General features: G+C 38.0%; 1 protein-coding gene across 1 annotated transcript in view; it reads left to right on the forward strand.

The window, feature by feature from the left end:
- The window catches only part of tet1 (tet methylcytosine dioxygenase 1), a 111722-nt gene that overhangs the window by 79113 nt on the left and 12348 nt on the right, over positions 1–20261 (forward strand). Inside the window, exons 7-11 of the mRNA XM_062976243.1 lie at positions 8404–8612; positions 12059–12209; positions 14888–14977; positions 15821–15958; positions 18353–18677. Of these exons, the coding sequence (XP_062832313.1) occupies positions 8404–8612; positions 12059–12209; positions 14888–14977; positions 15821–15958; positions 18353–18677 (913 nt within the window). The remainder of the gene's footprint in view (positions 1–8403; positions 8613–12058; positions 12210–14887; positions 14978–15820; positions 15959–18352; positions 18678–20261) is intronic.

A 20261-nucleotide genomic window follows, 5' to 3' on the forward strand; every position in this document is an offset into this window, starting at 1 on the left:
GGCCCTGCCTACGTATGATGCAATTGAATGTGGATTTCATATTTATTCTAAGAACTCAATTGAAGATAAAATGAATGCTGTCTTTCTTCCCTTCTAAGACACACTTTCCCTCCCCTATATGACCATTTCTAACGAGTCTAAGAATCACAGGTACTTTTTAATGTATATAAATAGAGCTTTTTGTTGGTGGTGCTGAAATTTATGTGTGTCATACAATCAATGGTGTCATAAAATGAAGAAATATGGCATCTTGCTTAGAACAGTCAGCTTTCTCTGGAAAATTATTTTTTTTAGATTTGAGGTGAGGTGCGAAATATTTTCATTTCCTTATTACATAAGAATTATATTTGTTATTTCCAGTATTGGTGTAGGTCAGCACTGGTTGCTAAAAGCTATACATTGTGTGTATTTTTAGCTTATTCTGTTCTGCGATTTTATTGCTTGCTTGCATCATGTAGAAAGAGTTTGAAGAAAAATTGACCGAGGAGGGATGTTGGAGAAGAGACCTTACCCATAGTGGTCTCCACACTTGTGTTGTTTTGACCCGCCCCAAACCCTTTGCCAATCTTTTACACAGTGCCCTCCAAAATCAACACCATGCTTTAGATTATTTCTGCATGTATTAGATTCAAGTGTTTTAAGTGTTTATATATATATATATGTGTGTGTGTGTGTGTTATATAGCAGATACATGTCTAACTCTGTTTTTTTCAGTGCTGTTAATGTGCCATTGCAATGTATGCGATTCCTGCTTCTTAGCAGGGGGTTGGACTAGATGGCCCATGAGGTCTCTTCCAACTCTACTATTCTATGATTCTGATTCTATATTCAAATACTTTATTTGTGTTGAATGAGATTGGAATCTTTATCCATAATGTTATTGTACTTTATTTTCCAGCTGAGGTTTTCACAAGAATTCTAGCTAACATAATAATGGGGGCGGGGGAGCATGAATCATGTGCCCAAGTCTGCAGTCCTCAGTGAGGAACAGTTAGCATAGGAAATGACAGTTGGAATGTATCTATTTGTTCTCTTCTCTCTCTTTCTGCTCTCATACTGATTGGTTATATAGAATTGATACTTTTCTGGTGCATGCCTTTGTTTCAGATTTCTGTTTTTTACATCTTAGCGCAGGCATGGGCAAACTAAGGCTCGCAGTCCTGATACAGCCCTCTGGGCACTTCTGCTCAACCCTCCAAATTTTCCCCATCCTCTGAGCATAAGGATGCGGCAGCTCACCATATTCTTATGCCGAAACAATGAAAGAGGAAGGTATGTGGTGGCTGGGAGCCCTCTTGAATGCTCTCAGCCCGCTGCGTGCCTTCCTCGGGCTCTCAGGATGGAGCGAGCAGCTCTGTCCTGATGCTGAGAGAAGCACAGCCTGGGGATGGAGGCAGACAGTAGCCAAGGGAGCTCCAAAGCCCCCTCGCCCATCGGCTGCCTCTCCCTTTTCCCAGCGTCAGGAGAGGTGTGGCTCCGTCCTACTGCCGGGAGAAGCCTGGCCCCAGGGAGGAGGCAGGCGAGGCCGAGGAAGCTCCAAAGCAACCTCACCAGCTGCTTGCCTCTCCCTTCTTCTGGCATCAGAAGAGGCAGGGCCACAGCCTGATGCTGGCAGAAGGTAGAGGCAGACAGGAGCTGAGGGAGCTCCAAAGCCTCAGCTTCCTCCCAGCATAAGGATGGATTGAGCAGCTCCATACTTATGCTGGGATGAAAGCCAGAGGATGATCTGGCCCCATCCCTCTTGCCCCTTGCCCTTCCAGCCCCCTGCTCCACCCCCTTGTGGGCCCACCCCAGCCCCGCTTCTTCCTGGGCCTGCCCCGCCCCCAACCCGCCCCCTCCCAGGCCTGCCCCACTCCCACACTTCGGTCCTCTGGGGGGCAATTACTCCCAATTAGCCAAAACCTGACTGGCAGCCACCACCCAGAGGACCTTTTCATCAGTTGCTCCATGACTGTGGAACGACCTGCCAGTAGAGTTCTGACAGTTGGATCAGCCGTCGGAATTTAAGATATAAGTGAAGACCTATCTCTTGTGGCAGGCCTACCCAGATACAGTAGAGTCTCACTAATCCAAGCCTCGCTTATCCAAGCCTCTGGATAATCCAAGCCATTTTTGTAGTCAATGTTTTCACTATATCATGATATTTTGGTGCTAAATTCGTAAATACAGTAATTACAACATAACATTACTGCGTATTGAACTACTTTTTCTGTCAGATTTGTTGTATAACATGAAGTTTTGGTGATTAATTTGTAAAATCATAACCTAATTTGATGTTTAATAGACTTTTCCTTAATCTCTCCTTATCATCCAAGTTATTCGCTTATCCAAGCTTCTGCCGGCCCGTTTAGCTTGGATAAGTGAGACTCTACTGTAGTTTTAATGATGAATTTTAAACTTCCACTGTATGCCAAATTTTTGTTTTGTATATTTTAATACACAGTAAATATTTTTAATACACAATACATATAATATTATATATTATATGTATAATATATAATGTAATATAATATATTTAAATATATGTATTTTATGGAGTACTGTATTTTTAAATGATTATGTGTTTGTTTATGTTTTATTAATGCTGTAACTCGCCTCGAGCCATGCGGAGAGGTGGGCAAGACAAACACTATTATTGTTGTTATTATTATTATTCATGGCAGAAGACACTTGTCTTTTCATATCTCCACTGGTTTGAAGTTGAGTTTACTGTACTCATCGCTAGTACTCCATTGAACTAGAGATACCATTAAATTTAATCTACGGTTGTGTTTATTTTAGATGATGGAAGAATGATAGGTTATAATTTTGTTTTTTTATAATTTTTTGCTTGTGATAAGCAAGAATTAAAAGCCCATCCTTACACTGGAGTTAGCTGACATTCTTCTGTTTCTAGTTTTTTTGGATCCCATCCCCACTTTTGCTTGATTGTCAACTACAATGATCTTAGCTGAGCCAAGGATGGGAGTCAGGTTTATTTTTACTGAAATCCACTTGCAAAGGGCTGCTTCTGCTTTGTGTGTGCTGTAAAGCACTGTTTTACAGTCTTTAGGGTTAGGGGTAAAGTTGATCTTGGATCGTTGTCCTGCCATTGTGGAGATGTGGTGCCCTACCTTCTAGAGCTTTTGCTCTTATCTGTAGTGTTACAGATGGCGCGACAACAAGCCTCCTGACTACTGCTTTTCCTCCTCCTCCCTCCCCGAGTGGAGTCATTCCATGTGGTGCATGGAAGTGGAGGCGCCTTGGTGTCTTCGTTTTTAGGTCTGTTCCTGGGGTTATTTTGTGTGCTGATTCAGAAAATTGTATTTGGTAGGCCACTTCAGCTTTAGATGATTAAATATGGTTTTCTGTGGGCGGGCAGATGGCGACTACTGGATGACATGTTCTGTATCAGAAACTAGAGCTGATGTGGTCTATCCAATGCAATTTTCTGAATCAGCACCCCAAATAACCAAACCGAATCTAAAGTTGATCAAAAACTTATTTGTAACCCTTTTGATACTAATGATGGAGAGTGGTCCCTGGTCAAAGTGGTCCCTGGTCAAAAAAAGGTTGGGGACTACTAATCTAAATTATAGTCATTCTTGCATTTTTATGTGTGTTAACAGACCCTACAGCAAGTTAAAATAGTTCACGGAGATATCATGATGTATTGAAAACATTGACTACAAAAATGCGTTGGATAATCCAGAACGTTGGATAAGAGAATATTGGATAAGTGAGACTCTACTGTATTCTTGTTCACTTCCTGTTTTTTAAAAAAACTGGGACTGAAATGGCATAGCATGGTGACAATACCCTCCATAACTCAGAGGACCTTTGGAGGTAATTTTTTTGGGGGGTGAATTGTCCTCTGGGACTACAAAAATGACCCTGGAACCATATTTAGCATGAGGCACCCTTTTGTCACCCATTATACCCCATCATAGAGATCCAGGATAGTGGGAGATTGGGAAGATGCTAATACACTATTTTCCCTGTGCTTATTGTACATTTTAGGAAGATAAAAATCATCCTTACTGGCTAAAGCAAGTTCCCTATTTGAGCTGGAAATGCAAGTAACTTAATGAGCCAATTCAAGCAAACAGAAATGAAGAAATTGTTTGGTTATTCTTGGACTGTGTTATTTTAGTCTCCAGATGGTGTAGATCATATGCTTGCACGCTCCCCTGAATTAAAAACAAAATGCAGCTATCAGCAGGCATGTGAGACATTAGTATGCCAGTTTATCAAGCCTTTTCTCTAATGTATAGGGATTATTTAATGCCTTAAAAACTTTTCTTAGCCAGCTACACCACCTAAATTATGTATTTCAGGAAAGCCCATGCCATATATTGTCTCTGCTCATTTGAAATTCTCTTAGAATTTCTTTTTAATGCTTTTAATCGTGAGTTAAAAAGAGTGTGTTGAATGTAATCCTTGTGAATGGGCAGCCTGAAAGCCACACATGCCTCTCCCATTCATCTTTACAGACCCCAAATTGTCTCTATGCTGTTACCCTTCAGGCCAGAGATGAACAGATCAAGAGTGACCCAAGGGGCAAAAATGGTGTCAGCCTATCTTGTATAGGAGGGACCCTGGCTGACCTTATTTATTTATTTGTGAAATTTATACCCAGCCATTCCCCAGTCAAGGGCCCAAGGCAGCTTACAGACAGTAAAAACATACAATATAAAAATTAAAAACAAATTAAAACCATAAATATTAGCAAATGCTGTGAAACACAAATTAAAACCCCTTTAAAATACATTAAAAACCACCCTGATAATACAGTAGAACAGTGATTGTATGTTCACTTTATCTTTAGCAGCTAGCATCATCACTCACGACCTTTCTGTGCAACGAGAAGTGTATATGGTATTTGTCCCTCTCTGACTTGTGACATGGCTTTGCTTGATAACATCATTTCCTGCTCTCTAAACATGGGCATTTTAGGCGAAAATCAGCTATCAGTTATGCACTGGCCACTATTTAGGCCAGCCAATCATAAAGCAGGGAGAAGGAGAGCAGAAGTTCTCTGCATAACTTGGAAATATCTGCACAATGGTGTTTTGAAAAAAAACCCCCACAGAGTTCAATTTCTGTGTCACAATGCTGCTGTGGTATTTGCCCAAAAGCCTATTCTATTTTCACCCTTGTATTTACTTTAAAACAAGTTGTATGTCTTACTTACTTGCTATGATATTGACTGCCACACTGATTATACTGTGTTCAGTCTGCCCCCTCCCCCATGATTATAGTGTATGTTGCAGTCAGATATCCAATTTGAGCGAAGGCATGATTTCAACTAATACAAAAATTGGGAGCGGGACAAAAACAGCCACACTTTAATCACAAAGAAAGCAAAACCCTTTCCGGTTGATGCCTACATGGTCTCAACACTATTTAGCTTAGAAAACGGGTGCTTCTGGAAGGAAAGCATGTGCTAATGCTTAATTCTGGCTTTCTTAAATTAGTTTTGCTGTTGAAATAAGTTGTTGATCATTTTTATTTTAGCTATTTGTTAAAACAGGTAGGAACTGTGTATCCCCCCAAACGTTGGAATACACCTACCATGTTAGCAACAACATGCAACAAAAGCTTCAGAAGTACTTCATAAAAAAGGAAAACCAGCCCGCCTTGTTTAGCAACCCTTGCAAATGCTGATTTTACTTGATGGCTATCTTTTCAGATTTGGTTTGATTGATATATATGCACTTTATATTTTATATACGCATATACCCAGGGTTACACTAACATTTATTGGGCGAAAAGGGGTCATGACTGAAATAAGTTTAAAAACCCCTGATCTAAACAGTTTGTGGTGAAATGAACTATATTTGGAAGATATGTAGTGAATGTTATTACAAAAAAATCCAGAACTTCCATAGGTGCAGCTTTTTACTGTCAAACAAAATGCAAGGGGAAACTAGGTACCTACTAATTTTTGTGTGCGTCATGCAGCAGTTCAGGAAACCCAGGCTTTGTTGTGGTCAAATAGGTGGCATCTTCCAGTGATCCGTTCACCCAATATAGAGGACCAACATTTTGTATCTGGGGCCTTCATCCACACTTCACTTGTTTTAACTTGTATATTGCAACATGGATGTCTCTCACAGAGATGTTTCTCACACAAATCCCCAGCACACACTCTTGAAATTGCTGTCATACTACTGAGATTTGGTGATACTACCAAACATACAGGCTACATTTTAGTTTTTAAAGTAAGGCATAGGGGATCGTGCACCTTACATCAAGGGAAGTATATGCCCGCAAAAGCTTAATTAACTTTTAAAGCAAGGCCACATTCCTCTTGTGCCTTATTTAAAGTGCCATGTTTTATAATGGAAATGCCCAAATATTAATATTTCCACCACTACAATGTGGTGCACAGCAGTGGGGTATATGTGGCCCATGGCAGCTTTCAGTTGAATACAGTACCTTGGTCGGGTCTCTTTTCATATTCCTGCCATTAGAAAATAAAACAGCTCCATAGGAAGCTGTTGTCTTGCTTGCATTATACTTCATCTGCTTTATTTCACTTATACAATATGCCTATGAGTATATATCTTTTTCTTACTTTTCTGATATATAAGGCTCTGGCTTAAATATAGTTTGGTTTTATGTGTTCTTTCAGTATTGGTACTGCTATTTAAGAAGTGTCATGTAAATGTGTTGGCCAAGTATTCTTCAACAATCTTCTTCTTCTGTTTCAAACAGCTGCTCTTAGACTTACAGGTCTTTGTGAAAAACAGATTATTGTGTCTCATGTATTCTCTTCTCTCTCCAGCCCTAACCATTGCAGATTCCTCTTCCCTCTTCTCATCACCTTTGGCCATGACTTAATATGGAACCTCATACTAATACAACAGTGGGTTTTGCTAGTCAATGGTCCCTCTCAATTGGAGTAGATTTACCTCCAGTTCTGGATTTATGCTCCAATTAAATCCCATAAGCAATACAAAAAACTTCTAGATAAATAACTATTCCTCTGTTTTGCCTATCTGTTGATAGTGGATATAAGCTTGTGGCATTTCTCTTAGTTCTATTAAAAGTGTTCAGTTCTGGATTTGAGATTTCTTTCAAAAAGCGTTACGTGGTGCTGTCCCATTAATCCTGTTAATATACAAGCTATGCAGAATGAGCCATGTACTTGAGGCCCATGAATCGCGGAATCCTTTAACATCAGAGCCCGGTTTTTTCTTTACCATTCAACTCACATTCAGTAGGAGAAACAAGATTATTTTATGCTTTTATGTGTCTCTCTTTGAACATCAAATTAGTGCTCGTGGGGATATAGTATGCATATTGGTTATGTTATCTGTTATTACTTCATTAGATATATGGATTTATTTCTGAGTTTTGGTTACTGTTTTATGTAAATATTCAAAAACATTAAACCTACTGATGTCTCAATTAATGTAATTTTATTGGTATCTATTTTTATTTTTGAAATTTACCAGTAGCTGCTGCATTTCCCGCCCTTGTCTTATACTCAAGTCAATAAGTTTTCCAAGTTTTTTGTGGTAAAATTAGGTGCCGCCTTAAATTCGGGTTGTCTTATACTCAAGTATACATGGTACCAGTTAATAAAAGGATTGTACTAATGTTACTATCCTTAAAGGAATCTAGGGGTTTTATAAATAAACTAGCTGTGCCCAGCCACACGTTGCTGTGGCTTATGGGAATGATTTGTTGGCCAGGTGGAATAGCAGTGAATAGCCTAGCAGCCTCAAAGCCTGTCCGTTTCCTTCTTATGGGAATCCTTGTTTGGTGAGTTGGAATACAAAGGAATAGGCTTGCTTCTTGGAAGCCTGGGTACTTGCATTCTAGGGGAATGGTTTTTTGGGCTGCTAGAATTGCAATGAATAGCCTCACTACTTTAAAGCCTGTCTGCTTGCTACTTAGGGGAATCTTTGGTTGGTTAGCTTCAATAGTACAGAGTAGTATTGCTTCTTCAATGCCTGGATGTGTTATACCCTCAATCAAAAAGCTTCTTTGAAGCCTGGCTACTTCCTTTGTAGGGGAATTCTTATTTGGCCAGCTTGAATTGCACTGAATAGTCTTGCAGCTTAAAAGCCTGGCTGCTTTCTACATAGGGCATCCTTGCTAGACCAGGTTGAATGGGATGGAGTAGCTTTGTAGCTTCAAAGCCTGGGGGCTTTCTATCTAGGGGAAATCTTGGTTTGCCAAGTTGAATAGCATTGTATAGCTTTGCTGCTTGGTTCTGTGGTTTTGTTGTTTACTCAATGGGAAAAACGCACATTACATTTTTATATATATAGATAAATAAATAGCAATTTTTTATTTGATTTATTTGTGTAACTTTTTCCCAAGTTAGGGACCTAAAACTCCATGAAAGAGAGGCATCACGATCTTATATTCATTTTAACTGATCTACAATCAGCTCAATTGAACTTGCAGGTGATACGAAGAAGCAGTGATGAGGAGAAGCTGCTGTGCTTGGTTCGTCAGCGTGCAGGACACCATTGCCAAACGGCTGTCATCGTGATACTTATTTTGGCTTGGGAAGGTATCCCCCACCTTCTGGCGGACACGCTCTACAAGGAACTGACCCAGAGTCTCCGAAAATACGGCTGTCCAACCAGCCGTAGGTGTGCGTTAAATGAAGAGTAAGTGCATTGTGATGTAATAACAGTGATTGCCCCATCTAATTACCACTTTGATTCTAATTAGCCTTTTAGATTTCAGGTTATAGTCATAATACATAAACCTGAAGTAACATAATGTGACATTATGTTCCTGATACTCAGTAGGTTATAGACATTGAATTGCTGTTCTAAGTGGAGTGTGTAGGAGGATCAAAATGAGCTTCTTGCTGTTTCTGTTTCTATCCTTTGTCACAATGGAATTACCTGAAAGCAAGATTTTTTTCTTGTTGTTTAAGAGCATGCTTTTTATTTGAGCCACAGTTAGTTATGCTGTATGTAATGTTGTTAAGGGGTCACAACCAAGCTTCTTAAGCTTCTTAATCAAGATGTAGAGAATCTTTATCTAACTAGTTCCAAGCTCGGCATATTTTAGCAATTAGGCCAGTTGATTAGAAAATCTCTCAAGAAGTATGTGTGGCCAACTGGCACTGCTTTAATGCAGCCTATTGAGAACTCTTAAGAATTCAGCCAAATCCAAATAATGCTTCAGATTCTATTTTTATGTTCTTTTTTATTCTAGTACATAAGTATGCTTTTGTTTCAGAATGCTTGTTTCCCCATGCCTTAGAATGGCTTATATATATGCATAGTTACTGGGGTTCAGACAACATAGAGAGAAAATGTACTATATTATTTTATATTTAATTAATTGAATTAAAAATAAATGAATCGGATTTCTGCCTGTGGATACATCCTTGGTGGAGTTACAACATTTGGTCATGATTTGTAAGAGAGATGGCTCTGTCCTTTGTAATTTTGGGATTTAGTTATATGTTTTAAATTCTGTAAATCCTCAAACTACAACACTAGAGCTGTCTAGCAGAGGATTGTAAGCATCTATGAAGCTACAAATCCTAGCATTCCATGGGAGGAAGTTGTGATAATTATAGTTTATCAGAACACCATTATTGTGTGATGTGGGCACACTGTCACAGACAGAACGCCACCAGATAAGATTCAACACGGTTTATTAAAGATACAGAACCAAAAATGCCCGTAAAAGACAAAGGGCTAGGCAAAAACTCGCCTTCAATATGAAAAGACACTAAAAAACAGTTCAAAAGATAAACCGGATTAAACGGGAGTTTAATCCGGGTTAAACCAAAAATGCTTACTTCAGCCTGGCTCTTAAAACAAACAAAACTGGTAAACTAAGATTCAATGAAACATAAATAGCTGGCAGCAGATTACTCTCTGCTACTCAACAGCTGTGGTTGATTAACTAAGTAGTTACTCCTCCGAGCAGCAAGCGAACTCCGGGTCCAAACACATCAATCAGGGCAGAAGCAGTCAGCGGGGTCCCAATCCGGTCCAAGGTCGAAGGCCAGGTACAGACGTCTTTAGTTCACCAGTTCCACCGATAATCACAGAAGGGATAGTCCAAGGTCGAAGTCAGTCAGTCAGTCCAGCGTCAATCCAGAGTAGGCAATTAATGTCCGTCAAAAAGACGACGGAGGTCCAAGGTATTCAGCAAACGAATCACACCCGTCTTCAGGAAATTCCCAACAAGAGCCCAAGCGTTCGTCCAGATTACCTTGCCCAACGCAATTAGCCCTGGATTCTAGACCCCATTTTATGCCAGTTTACAACTCCTCATCGCTGTCAGCTGTTACCCTAATTCCAGGTGCCTCATCATCATCCTCCTCATCAGAGCTAAAACACCTTTGACTACGCCCCACAGCATCCCCAGCTGTGGATCCCGTCCCATCCCTCCAGCTCGTCCACGGGTCTAATCCTGCAACCCCCCAGTCGCCTCCCATACTATCATTGCCGGTGGCACCCAAATCCTCCCTCACATGAGTCCATTCCATATCATCCTCCTCTGAGCTAACCATCTCTTCCTCCATTCCCTCGGTAAAACCCTCAAAGGAGTCTTCATCAGTTGGTTCTGCAAATAAGTCCCGCAGCCGTTTCCTTTCTCGCTCCTCAAGAGAGTCTGACTCCCGAGGAGTCTTACAACCACGTCTCCCAGTATCGGAGCCATAAGGCTCAACCATAACACACACTGTTTATAACCAGAATACATGCTAGAACCCATTTATGAAGCAAATACATTGTCTCACATTTTATTATGCTAGATATTCTGTAGAGTTTGACATCAGGCTTTAATCACAGAATTACTTTTAAACCAACTAGTCTGAATGCTCAGATAAGTAACTAAATGGGTTTCACTGTGTTATCTACAGAATTTTTCTAAGGACGATTCTATAAGTGGCTTCCTATAACAAACTTAAGATTTTATATATAGAAAGTAATATAAAGAACCCATTTGATGTAGTTTTTCCGCTATGAGCTGTAGCTCACAGTCACTTCAAGTCCCTGATTTCAAGGGTTGTTCAGCTACGGAACATGCGCCCTCAGAAGATGGTGAACTTTCCTTCAAGGAAAGAGAGAATATGACTATCTGCAAATAATACTTCAGCTATGGATATCTGCACTTCCAAGAGACTGGACAGATAACTTGAGTCCCATCCAGTGCTATGATTGTGTGATCAAATGTGACATTGGACTATAACTTTTGACACATCCTTAATGCAGGGGGAAGAGGGGTCTGTTTCTCCTTTGCAGATTAAATAGTTGTGATATTATCCTATCTATTGAGAACAAAGAATAGACCAAAAATGGCTGCTTCTTGTATTAATCATAAGTGTGAAAATAATTTGTTAAAAATAAATTGTTACCTATTAGTTGCTGACATTTTCAAAAATTACTTTTAAAATTGTTATCTTTATCATTGCCAACAATGTTAGCTGGTCTTGCAATGTTAATTTGTTGCTCAGCATTTAAAATATTTTGAATGGTTTTTTAAAAAATGTAACAAGTTAGTGAATGAATGAATGAGTCCCTTTGTGCAACTATTTAGGCAATGATTTAACGTTAATGAATAATGTATTTTCAAAAGTTTGACATTAATGTGTGAGCACAAAGTCCTAGTTTGTGAACTCTCACACAGGCTATTTGCACTCTGGTATCTGACAGATTTTCCTTCTGGATCTGAGTCTTTTCAAGGAAGGGGCATTTTCAAGCAACAAAAAGATAGGTTGTAATTGATTATGGAAAGTTGTATTTCCATGTTACCTTTAATGTCATTTTCTCCTTTCTCTTCTCATCTAATTGTGATGCCACTGATATATTATCTGAGAGTACTTTATTTACTGGATTTCTCCAATTCCATCATGTAGGGGGAAAGGTCATGTCTCATTTTTAATAACTCCTGATCTGAAGAAAGGTTCTGAGGCCTCTTGAGCCCATATGGAAGAGTTTTATTATGTCTTATATTTATATTTAAACTGCACTTCATCAAAAACACCTGGTAAATTGTATTGTGCAAATTGTCTTTGTGCAAGGCATACATTTTGTAGAATCTTGCTAACTGAATATAATGTCTTTAAATTTCTTTCCCACAGCCGCACCTGTGCCTGTCAAGGCCTTGATCCAGAAACATGTGGAGCATCATTCTCATTTGGCTGTTCATGGAGCATGTATTACAATGGCTGTAAGTTTGCCAGAAGCAAAACCCCAAGGAAATTTAGACTTCTCACAGATGATCACAAGCAAGTAAGTGTCCCACCTCTGCATATTATTAATATTAAAGACTAAGTGCAGGCAGGTGCAAGCAGTGTATTCTTTGAACCACTATTTTAGTGTACCTATAGTCTGTAAGCACATGCACATGTTAACTTGTTATCTGAAATATTTTCAAATTATTCTTCCCCTCCCCCCCAACAGAGCTTGGAAGTAATATTTGTTGGATTGCAGCTCTCACTGTTCCCCATGTTGGCTTTGAAATTTGAGGCGCTGTGGTCTCAAAAGTATTTTTTCCAAGTGTTGTTCCCAAACCATGACAACATGGTTTATATCTCCGTATAGAATGCCACTGTGTGAGCATTGTCTTCATAATAAACACTCCTATTTTATTGAGTTTTTTTCTTGTCATATTGTTTATCCTTTTGCATTTGGATGACTTACTGACTCTGTCGAAAATGAATATTTCATCCCCTAATAACCCATACCCTTCCAGTATAGTTTACATACATGAGTGGACTGTGTTCCCTTCTTTAAGACGAAACTTCATCTTCAAGATGTCAGCTGAAAATATGTTCAACCAACTGTAAATTGGGAACACTTAGACTGTATGTCATACTTGCTAGACTGTAGCCTTCCATTTTATGTGTTAAACGTGAAATAAATCTAACACCTCTTAATTCATAGGCAAAGAAAACCATAAGCTGTGTTTTGTCACTGTTTTTATTAGGTACCTTTTTATTTTAGCTAAATATTGAATATTGATCATTTTGCAGATGACAGAAAGCTAGGATGTGTAGCTATGCAAATGCAGAAGAAGATAGATTCAAAATAAAGACAGATATGGATCATTTGAACAACTGGACGGAGTGAGATGAGGTTAAATATAAAGAAGTGTAAGCTTATGCTTTTAGGTAAGAATAGCATATAGCATATAGGTAGAGAAGTTTGTTGCCTAGAAAGCTCAAGAAACAGTGTCCCCTACATAACAAGAGTTTTGGGTATATGAGAGTTCATAGGGTTGCGCTGATACTGAGTCTCAGAATAACACTGACTGACTCAACTTAATCCTTTCCCACAGATATGAGGGTAACTTTGGAGGGTGCTGTTCAAACCTACCAAATTATTATTAATTTTAACTATAGTTTGTTTGGAACAGCTCAGATTCAGTCTATATCTCATGATGCTGTATTTTTGTAACAAATCATAGTCATGATTAATCAATAATATAGGGAGGAGCTTTCTTAATATTCATGTTGGTGGCACACTTTTTATAAACGTGCATCAATTTGTAACACAGTAATTCAGTTTTATTAGCAAACAAAGTTAAACTAATCCCTTATAAGAGATATGGACAAATACATACGTTGTAATAGTAAAATGTATGAACACACATATCTTATGGAAACAGTTTATTTTTTGAATATATGATTTATTGCTTATTTCACAGAGACTCAGAGGTTTCTTGTTACATTTCTGCAATACACCTACACACTGCAGCTGACACATTAACATGTCACGACATACAGTTAGGAAAGCTTTGATACAGGGGGTGGATGGAGTACTAAAGCTGTAGTTAATCTATAGAAAAGGCAGAAACTCAAGTTAAGAATTTTTTAAACTACTGTTATAATTACCAGTCTAACAGAATCTAAATGATGCTAAAATTGTGCATAATCTTGTTTAGTTATAGTATATTATGTGTTAAAGTTTGACTAACGGTATTCCTCGCTCTCCATACCTTTTTATTTTTCTTTTGTAGCCATCTTATATGTTTGGGGAAGTGACAGCCATTTTTGTGGGTGGGTAGCTGGAGCAGATAACAAGATGAAACTGTTCCATAAAATACCATATTCCGTCTGTCCCTAATTTCATTTTGAAACTAATATTTGTCCCTTTTCAAATCATGTAGTTATTTCCTTTGCCATAATTTTACGCTTTGCCTGGATTCAACTTCTTTCCTTTCTAAAGCAGCTGTGTCTATTTTTTATCATTCAAATTAGTGTTTTGGCTCAGAATGTAGAAAAAGGGGCACAAATCCATATTACCATAGTTCTGAATGAAGTTTCTTTAAGCAAATGCAATGCTAAATTTTGTGTGTATGTTTTGCTTATATGTTACTGCCTTTTGCCTCTCTAAAGAGTTTGGGACCAGCTTACATCTAAAAGTGACTTAAGGACACAGTTTAGACTTTTTCACAATATCACAAGACAGACCATAAGCAAGCTCTTTCTCTTACCTTTAGTCTGCCTTTTTCCAGATTATTGCAATGTTTGTGAAATGATTAGACTATTTCAAAGCATGATGTAATGTTGTTACTGTTGTTGTTATGCACTATGTAGGATATTACCAAACGTAATATTAAATATACATAATAAACATATACCTTTTATTGTTAACCATAATGTTCCCTCCTACAGACTTAAGTAAGTGTTGGTATTAGAAAAGCAGTGTATACATGGAAATAGTACTTGGGTTTTTTGTTAAATTATGTTTGCGTGTGTCAGATGATTCATTTATTGACTTGTTTTTCATTTCTTTGACAAACTCATGAAAAATATTGTCACGTTTTATTACTATAATGGTAACCTTACATGTGAAGTACATATAAACCACAGGAATTTGAATAAGGATGATACTGTGGCTTTACTGATGTTACTTTCACAGTTTTGCTAGTCTTCCTACAACTTACAAAGTTTCTATCTGTTTAGGAAGAAAATCTGGAAAACAATTTGCAAACATTAGCTACTGATGTAGCTCCACTGTATCAAAAACTTGCCCCTGATGCTTTCCAGAATCAGGTAAGTCCAAGGGGAAAATTCATGATTTAAATAGACACTGCTCCTGCCAACCTAGCAGTTCGAAAACATGCCAATGTGAGTAGATCAATAGGTACCGCTCCAGCGGGAAGGTAACGGCTCTCCATGCAGTCATGCCGGCCACATGACCTTGGAGGTGTCTACTGACAACGCTGGCTCTTCGGCTTAGAAATGGAGATGAGCACCAACCCGCAGAGTCAGACATGACTGGACTTAACGTCAGGGGAAACCTTTACCTTTACCTCCTCTTGTATGATACTTTGTTGTTTTTAATTGCTGGAAGATAGAGAAAATCACCCTTAGTATTAACATGGCAGCTGATACAAATGCTTATACATCAATAGTTGAAAAAGGCTTTCTGCTACCTTGCAGACATACTGACAAGGGTAGCAGTACTGCACAGACTCAGCTGAGAATAAATCCTGTTGAATATAGTGAGGCTTGCTTCTGTATATATGCATAATATTGGCTTTTAAAGAGCATTAGAGCTCTCAAATCCCTGCTCTTTTATGTTTCTTATTTGCTAATCTTTAGTTGCTCATACATTTTTTGTGTAGCATATGCACCTGGAATGTAATCATCATCCTACTGTATGCCCAAAGTTTGTAACTCCATAACCCTTCTAAAATGTAGTTTTATTTAGATGTTTAGATAAAAATTCTTGTTCTTGCTTTAACAATGATTAGCAAACAGTTCTAACAACAATGCATGGGTAAGTGCAAGACAGTATTTTTCCTATCCACATAATTTCTTCAAATAAAAGCTGGTCAAATCTGAAGTGATCCAGTCTTCACTCTCATTAAGATCTAATTGTCTTGATTTTAGGTGGAAAATGAACACTTTGGGCCTGACTGTCGACTTGGGGTCAAGAGTGGACGGCCTTTTTCTGGGGTCACCGCTTGCATTGACTTCTGTGCTCATGCTCATAAGGACACACACAACATGCACAATGGAAGCACTGTGGTATGTCTTGTTTGGTGGTGTCTGTTTCTTTCTTGTGGCTTTTATTCTGTAATTGTAGCTTGTGTATTGCTTATAGATTGCTTTCATTTTCTGTGTTGTTCTTTTCTTCTCTACATTTTTGTGGTGTTTAATTTGCAGTATTTCATACACAAGCTACATATACTACATTTCACCACATAATGATCACAGTTTATTCCCCCCCCCCCCCCTCCAACAAAAGAGTGTTACTATAAGGCGAAGAAAACAAACCATTTAGGTCTGAGATTCTTCTTTTTAAAAACTCTCTTACCTTCGAGGAGAAGGCTAGATCTGGGGCTCTCCTTCCTTGGAGGTAAGACAGGTTGTGTGTATGTTTTTTTAAATATATATATATAAATCAGAACTAGCCAGGTCTTCTCCTTCCTCAGAAATTAGAGAGGGACAGTCCCAGACCCAGTCAGCTCCAGTTTATATTTTTAAAAACTGTCTTACCTCCGAGGAGGGAGAAGGGAGATCACCAGACCCAGCCAGCTCTAATACGACAATAAGCGAGGAAAGACAATAAACCAAAAGGGCAGTGTGAGTGTTATGTGGTGGCAATTATTACATGGCAAAATACATTGTTAATATGCAATTAACAATGCAATAAATAAACTAAGAATGCAATAAATATTTGTTTTCTTGGTTTGTTTGAATTGATTGCTCCTCTAAACTGGGTTGTGGTTCTTGGAACTTTGTGGTTCCTGGAACTTTGTGGTTCCAAGGGTAATTCTGTTATGTTTGAAGTCAGAGCAGTGAAGAGATAATTCATAACAATGTAATTAATGGTCATTAATTTCACTAATTCACTAATTAATGCTCATTAATTATGGAGTCGCGAAGACTCCATAATTAAAAATTCAAGTGCATGCATGCTATCTGCTCCCATACCCATATATTTGTCTTTAAAAATATCATTTCTGCTAAGAAGTACTCTTAAGTAGATTTACAGGTTTTGGTGGTCAAAATAAGTTTGCAAGTGTTTTTACAGATTTTATAGCTTGAATATTCATCAATATTTGTCAGCAGAAAAATTGTATATTTTCTTCTCCTTTGTGGTTGTGTTAAAATCAGAAATGCACTAATAATAACATAAATGTTTTCTGAAAGTGAAACACACACAATGCAGTTTAAAAAATTCATATTTTTTGTATCCCTTAGCCAAGTTATTAAAATTTAATATAGACATTTTGTAGTAGTGACCAAAGAGTCACTGCTACACTGTCCCCACTTGACACCACATTGTCCCTCTAGATTCGAAGCGTGCACAATCTTTTCAATGCAAAGGGCTGCATTAGCTGCCAGCTGGGCAGGCCACCTCTACCCACCCTGTCCTGATCTTCTTGACTCACTGAGAAAAAGCAGAGACACTTTGCTATGACTATCCAGTGTGAATGTAAGATAAAATTAGGAGACTTTTGGCCAACATAAATTTTGGTGCCTCTAATGTTAGCCCTGTTTCTGGGTATATTTGACCTGCTGATTCCAAAAAATGGCATCAGTTTCCCCCTATCAGCTATAGTTTTTGAGATACAGAATATATGCCATTTATTAGTCACAATCTGCTTGCTCATAGAAAACCATGATAACCATATCTAAGAAACTAGAGCTGATGCTGTCTGTCCAATGCAATATTCTGAATTGGCACCCCAAATAACCCAAAGATGAGACATAAAAGCCAAGACGCCAAGAAAAAATTGTCTAATCATTGCAAGTGTAGAGGCAGCTGAATCTCAATGTCCTCTTCATTTTTTTTACTTTAAGATAAGAAATGCATTCAATCTTGAATTAAGTAGCTGCATTACAGGGCAGAAAACGTTAATCTCACTTTACAGGGCCATGAAAAGCATATTGTCCTCCAATATGCTTTTCATGGAAAATGTACTCTGGCTAACTACCCTAAAGGCAGAGATCCTGTCTGATCTTGGAAGTCAAACGTTGTCAAACCTGGTTAGTACTTGGATGGGAGACTTTAAAAAATATTGTGTTTCAGGCTACATTTCAGAAGAAGGAAAGCTATGACAGAGTATTCTTTTCCTATAAAATTCATAGGGTCACCATAAGACAAGCTACTTGTCTAGCTTGAAGCCACATGCACATGAAAGGAATAGAAATCTTAGCTGTTATGAGATGTCATAGTTCAGGCAGTTGGAAATGAATTGTATAAACAATTTTTCATTCCTATGCACATTCATGGAACTGAATATGTACACCTTCAAGCATATATGCATGCATATGTGAGATGCAATTGAGGGGACAGAGGATACATATGCCTCAGTAAGATAACATTGTCTTTTCTTATTAAAACATAAAAGAACACATGTTCTTCACCCAAGTTGCGCAGAATTTGTATATTTTCTTTCTCTTTTGGACTAGGTTTGTACTTTAACAAAAGAAGATAATCGCACGATAGGGGTGATACCAAATGATGAACAGCTGCATGTGTTACCTCTTTACAAAATTTCACAAACAGATGAATTTGGCACAGAGGAGGGCCTGGAAGCCAAGATAAAAGCTGGGGCAATACAAGTGCTTACTGCTTTTCCTCGAGAAGTAAGAATGTTAGCTGAGCCACGCAGGGCAACAAAGAAGAAGAAATCTGAAAACAGAAAGCAAACTTCAGCAGAAAAAAAGCATTCTATTCCTGTAAAGGGGAAAAGTGGAATATCTGGAAATAACAATAAAGCTTCACAAAAGTTAGGTAGGTAAAATACACATTTAAAGTTCCTTGATTCTGATTAAAAATCTGCTAGCATAAGGATAAACTCAATTCTAAGAACCTGAAAGCAATTAAGTTCATGTAGGCACAGAATGCAATGTAATTGATATGTTCAGTATGATGATGGAACAAAGGTTAATTTTAAGAGTTGACAGCAACTGAAGAGTACACTTCATCATATATACGAGTTGCTGCGCATATGCACTTGACCATGTTTACTGTGCCAAATTTTATCATAAAGAAAATGCTGTATTAAGAGGGTAAGATTACATATAGCAAATTGTCACATAGTTTCCCCAGAATATACACATTATATATGCATGTCTTATAGTTTGCTTAGAAGTCAGACAGCTCTTAAGTGATAATTTAACATTATAAATTGCATTCATATTTTCAAGTAATGATATCCTTCACGCTGACTCAAAACTTTAAGAGGCATTTTGTATTCCTCATTTTTCATGTTCTTCCGACATTACAACAATCATTGTGATTTATCTTTTTGATGGGTAGAAGCCTCGTAACATGCATGCCTTTTAAAACTCTGACTCCTAAAGCTCTTGTACAATTTGATTGCCTGCCCATATCTCTTTCTTCATGACACTCCTCTTGCATCTGTTGTCTCCAATTAACTCTCTGCTTAGCTCATGTTTCTTTGACGTTTTTGCCAACTTGTAGTGATAAAATACAACCTTTTATATATCACCATCTTTGACTGTGGTCAGCTTCATTGACATTCACCTTGTGTAGAGATAACCTCAATGTAGAGGAAGAAAAGTATTGTATAGAAACATACGTCTTCATGACTCCAATTACAGTAATTATTCCTCCTCTTAGTTGACAGCTATTCTCATCTTTCTAGCTTCATCTTAACCTCTATCTCTTTTCACTTGATATGCTCCTATTTATCTCCTCTCCAATACAAAGGTTTGCCCAAAGTGTGTGCCATCTGAATAGGGGCAACATCACCTGTTTTTTCTGTGTAACATATGTCTTCTGTATTCTCTTCTCAATTATTTTTATTACTTGAGACTTAAAAGTCAAGCAAGTGGTATTGTATTTTGCATGTGCTTAGATTTAAGGTTATAGTAGAGTCTCACTTATCCAACATTTGCTTATCCAACATTCTGGATTATTCAACGCAGTTTGCCTCTCGCCCCGATCCACAGCTGTTTCTCTAGGCAGCAAGGTTTGAACTTTTTATGGATTTAATTTCCGAAAATGTTAATACTGTAAGTTCATTTCATACAATTCTATCTTTAGTTGTAGTCAATTTGCTAATAGCCAATTGCTTTTAGTCAATGCTTTCCATATATTACGATGTTTTGGTGCTAAATTCATAAATACAGTTATTACTACATAATATTCCCATGTATTGAACTGCTTTTTCTGTCAATTTGTTGTAAAATATGATGTTTTGGTGCTTAATTTGTAAAATCATAATGTTTAATAGGCTTTTCTTTAATCCCTCCTTATTATCCAATGTTTTCACTTATCCGACGTTATGTCGGCCCATTTATGTTGGATAAGTGAGACTCTACTGTATATGTTTATCATTTGTTTTCAGGA

The sequence above is a fragment of the Anolis carolinensis genome, chromosome 3 (assembly GCF_035594765.1).
Source record: "Anolis carolinensis isolate JA03-04 chromosome 3, rAnoCar3.1.pri, whole genome shotgun sequence".
Classification (NCBI taxonomy): domain Eukaryota; kingdom Metazoa; phylum Chordata; class Lepidosauria; order Squamata; family Dactyloidae; genus Anolis; species Anolis carolinensis.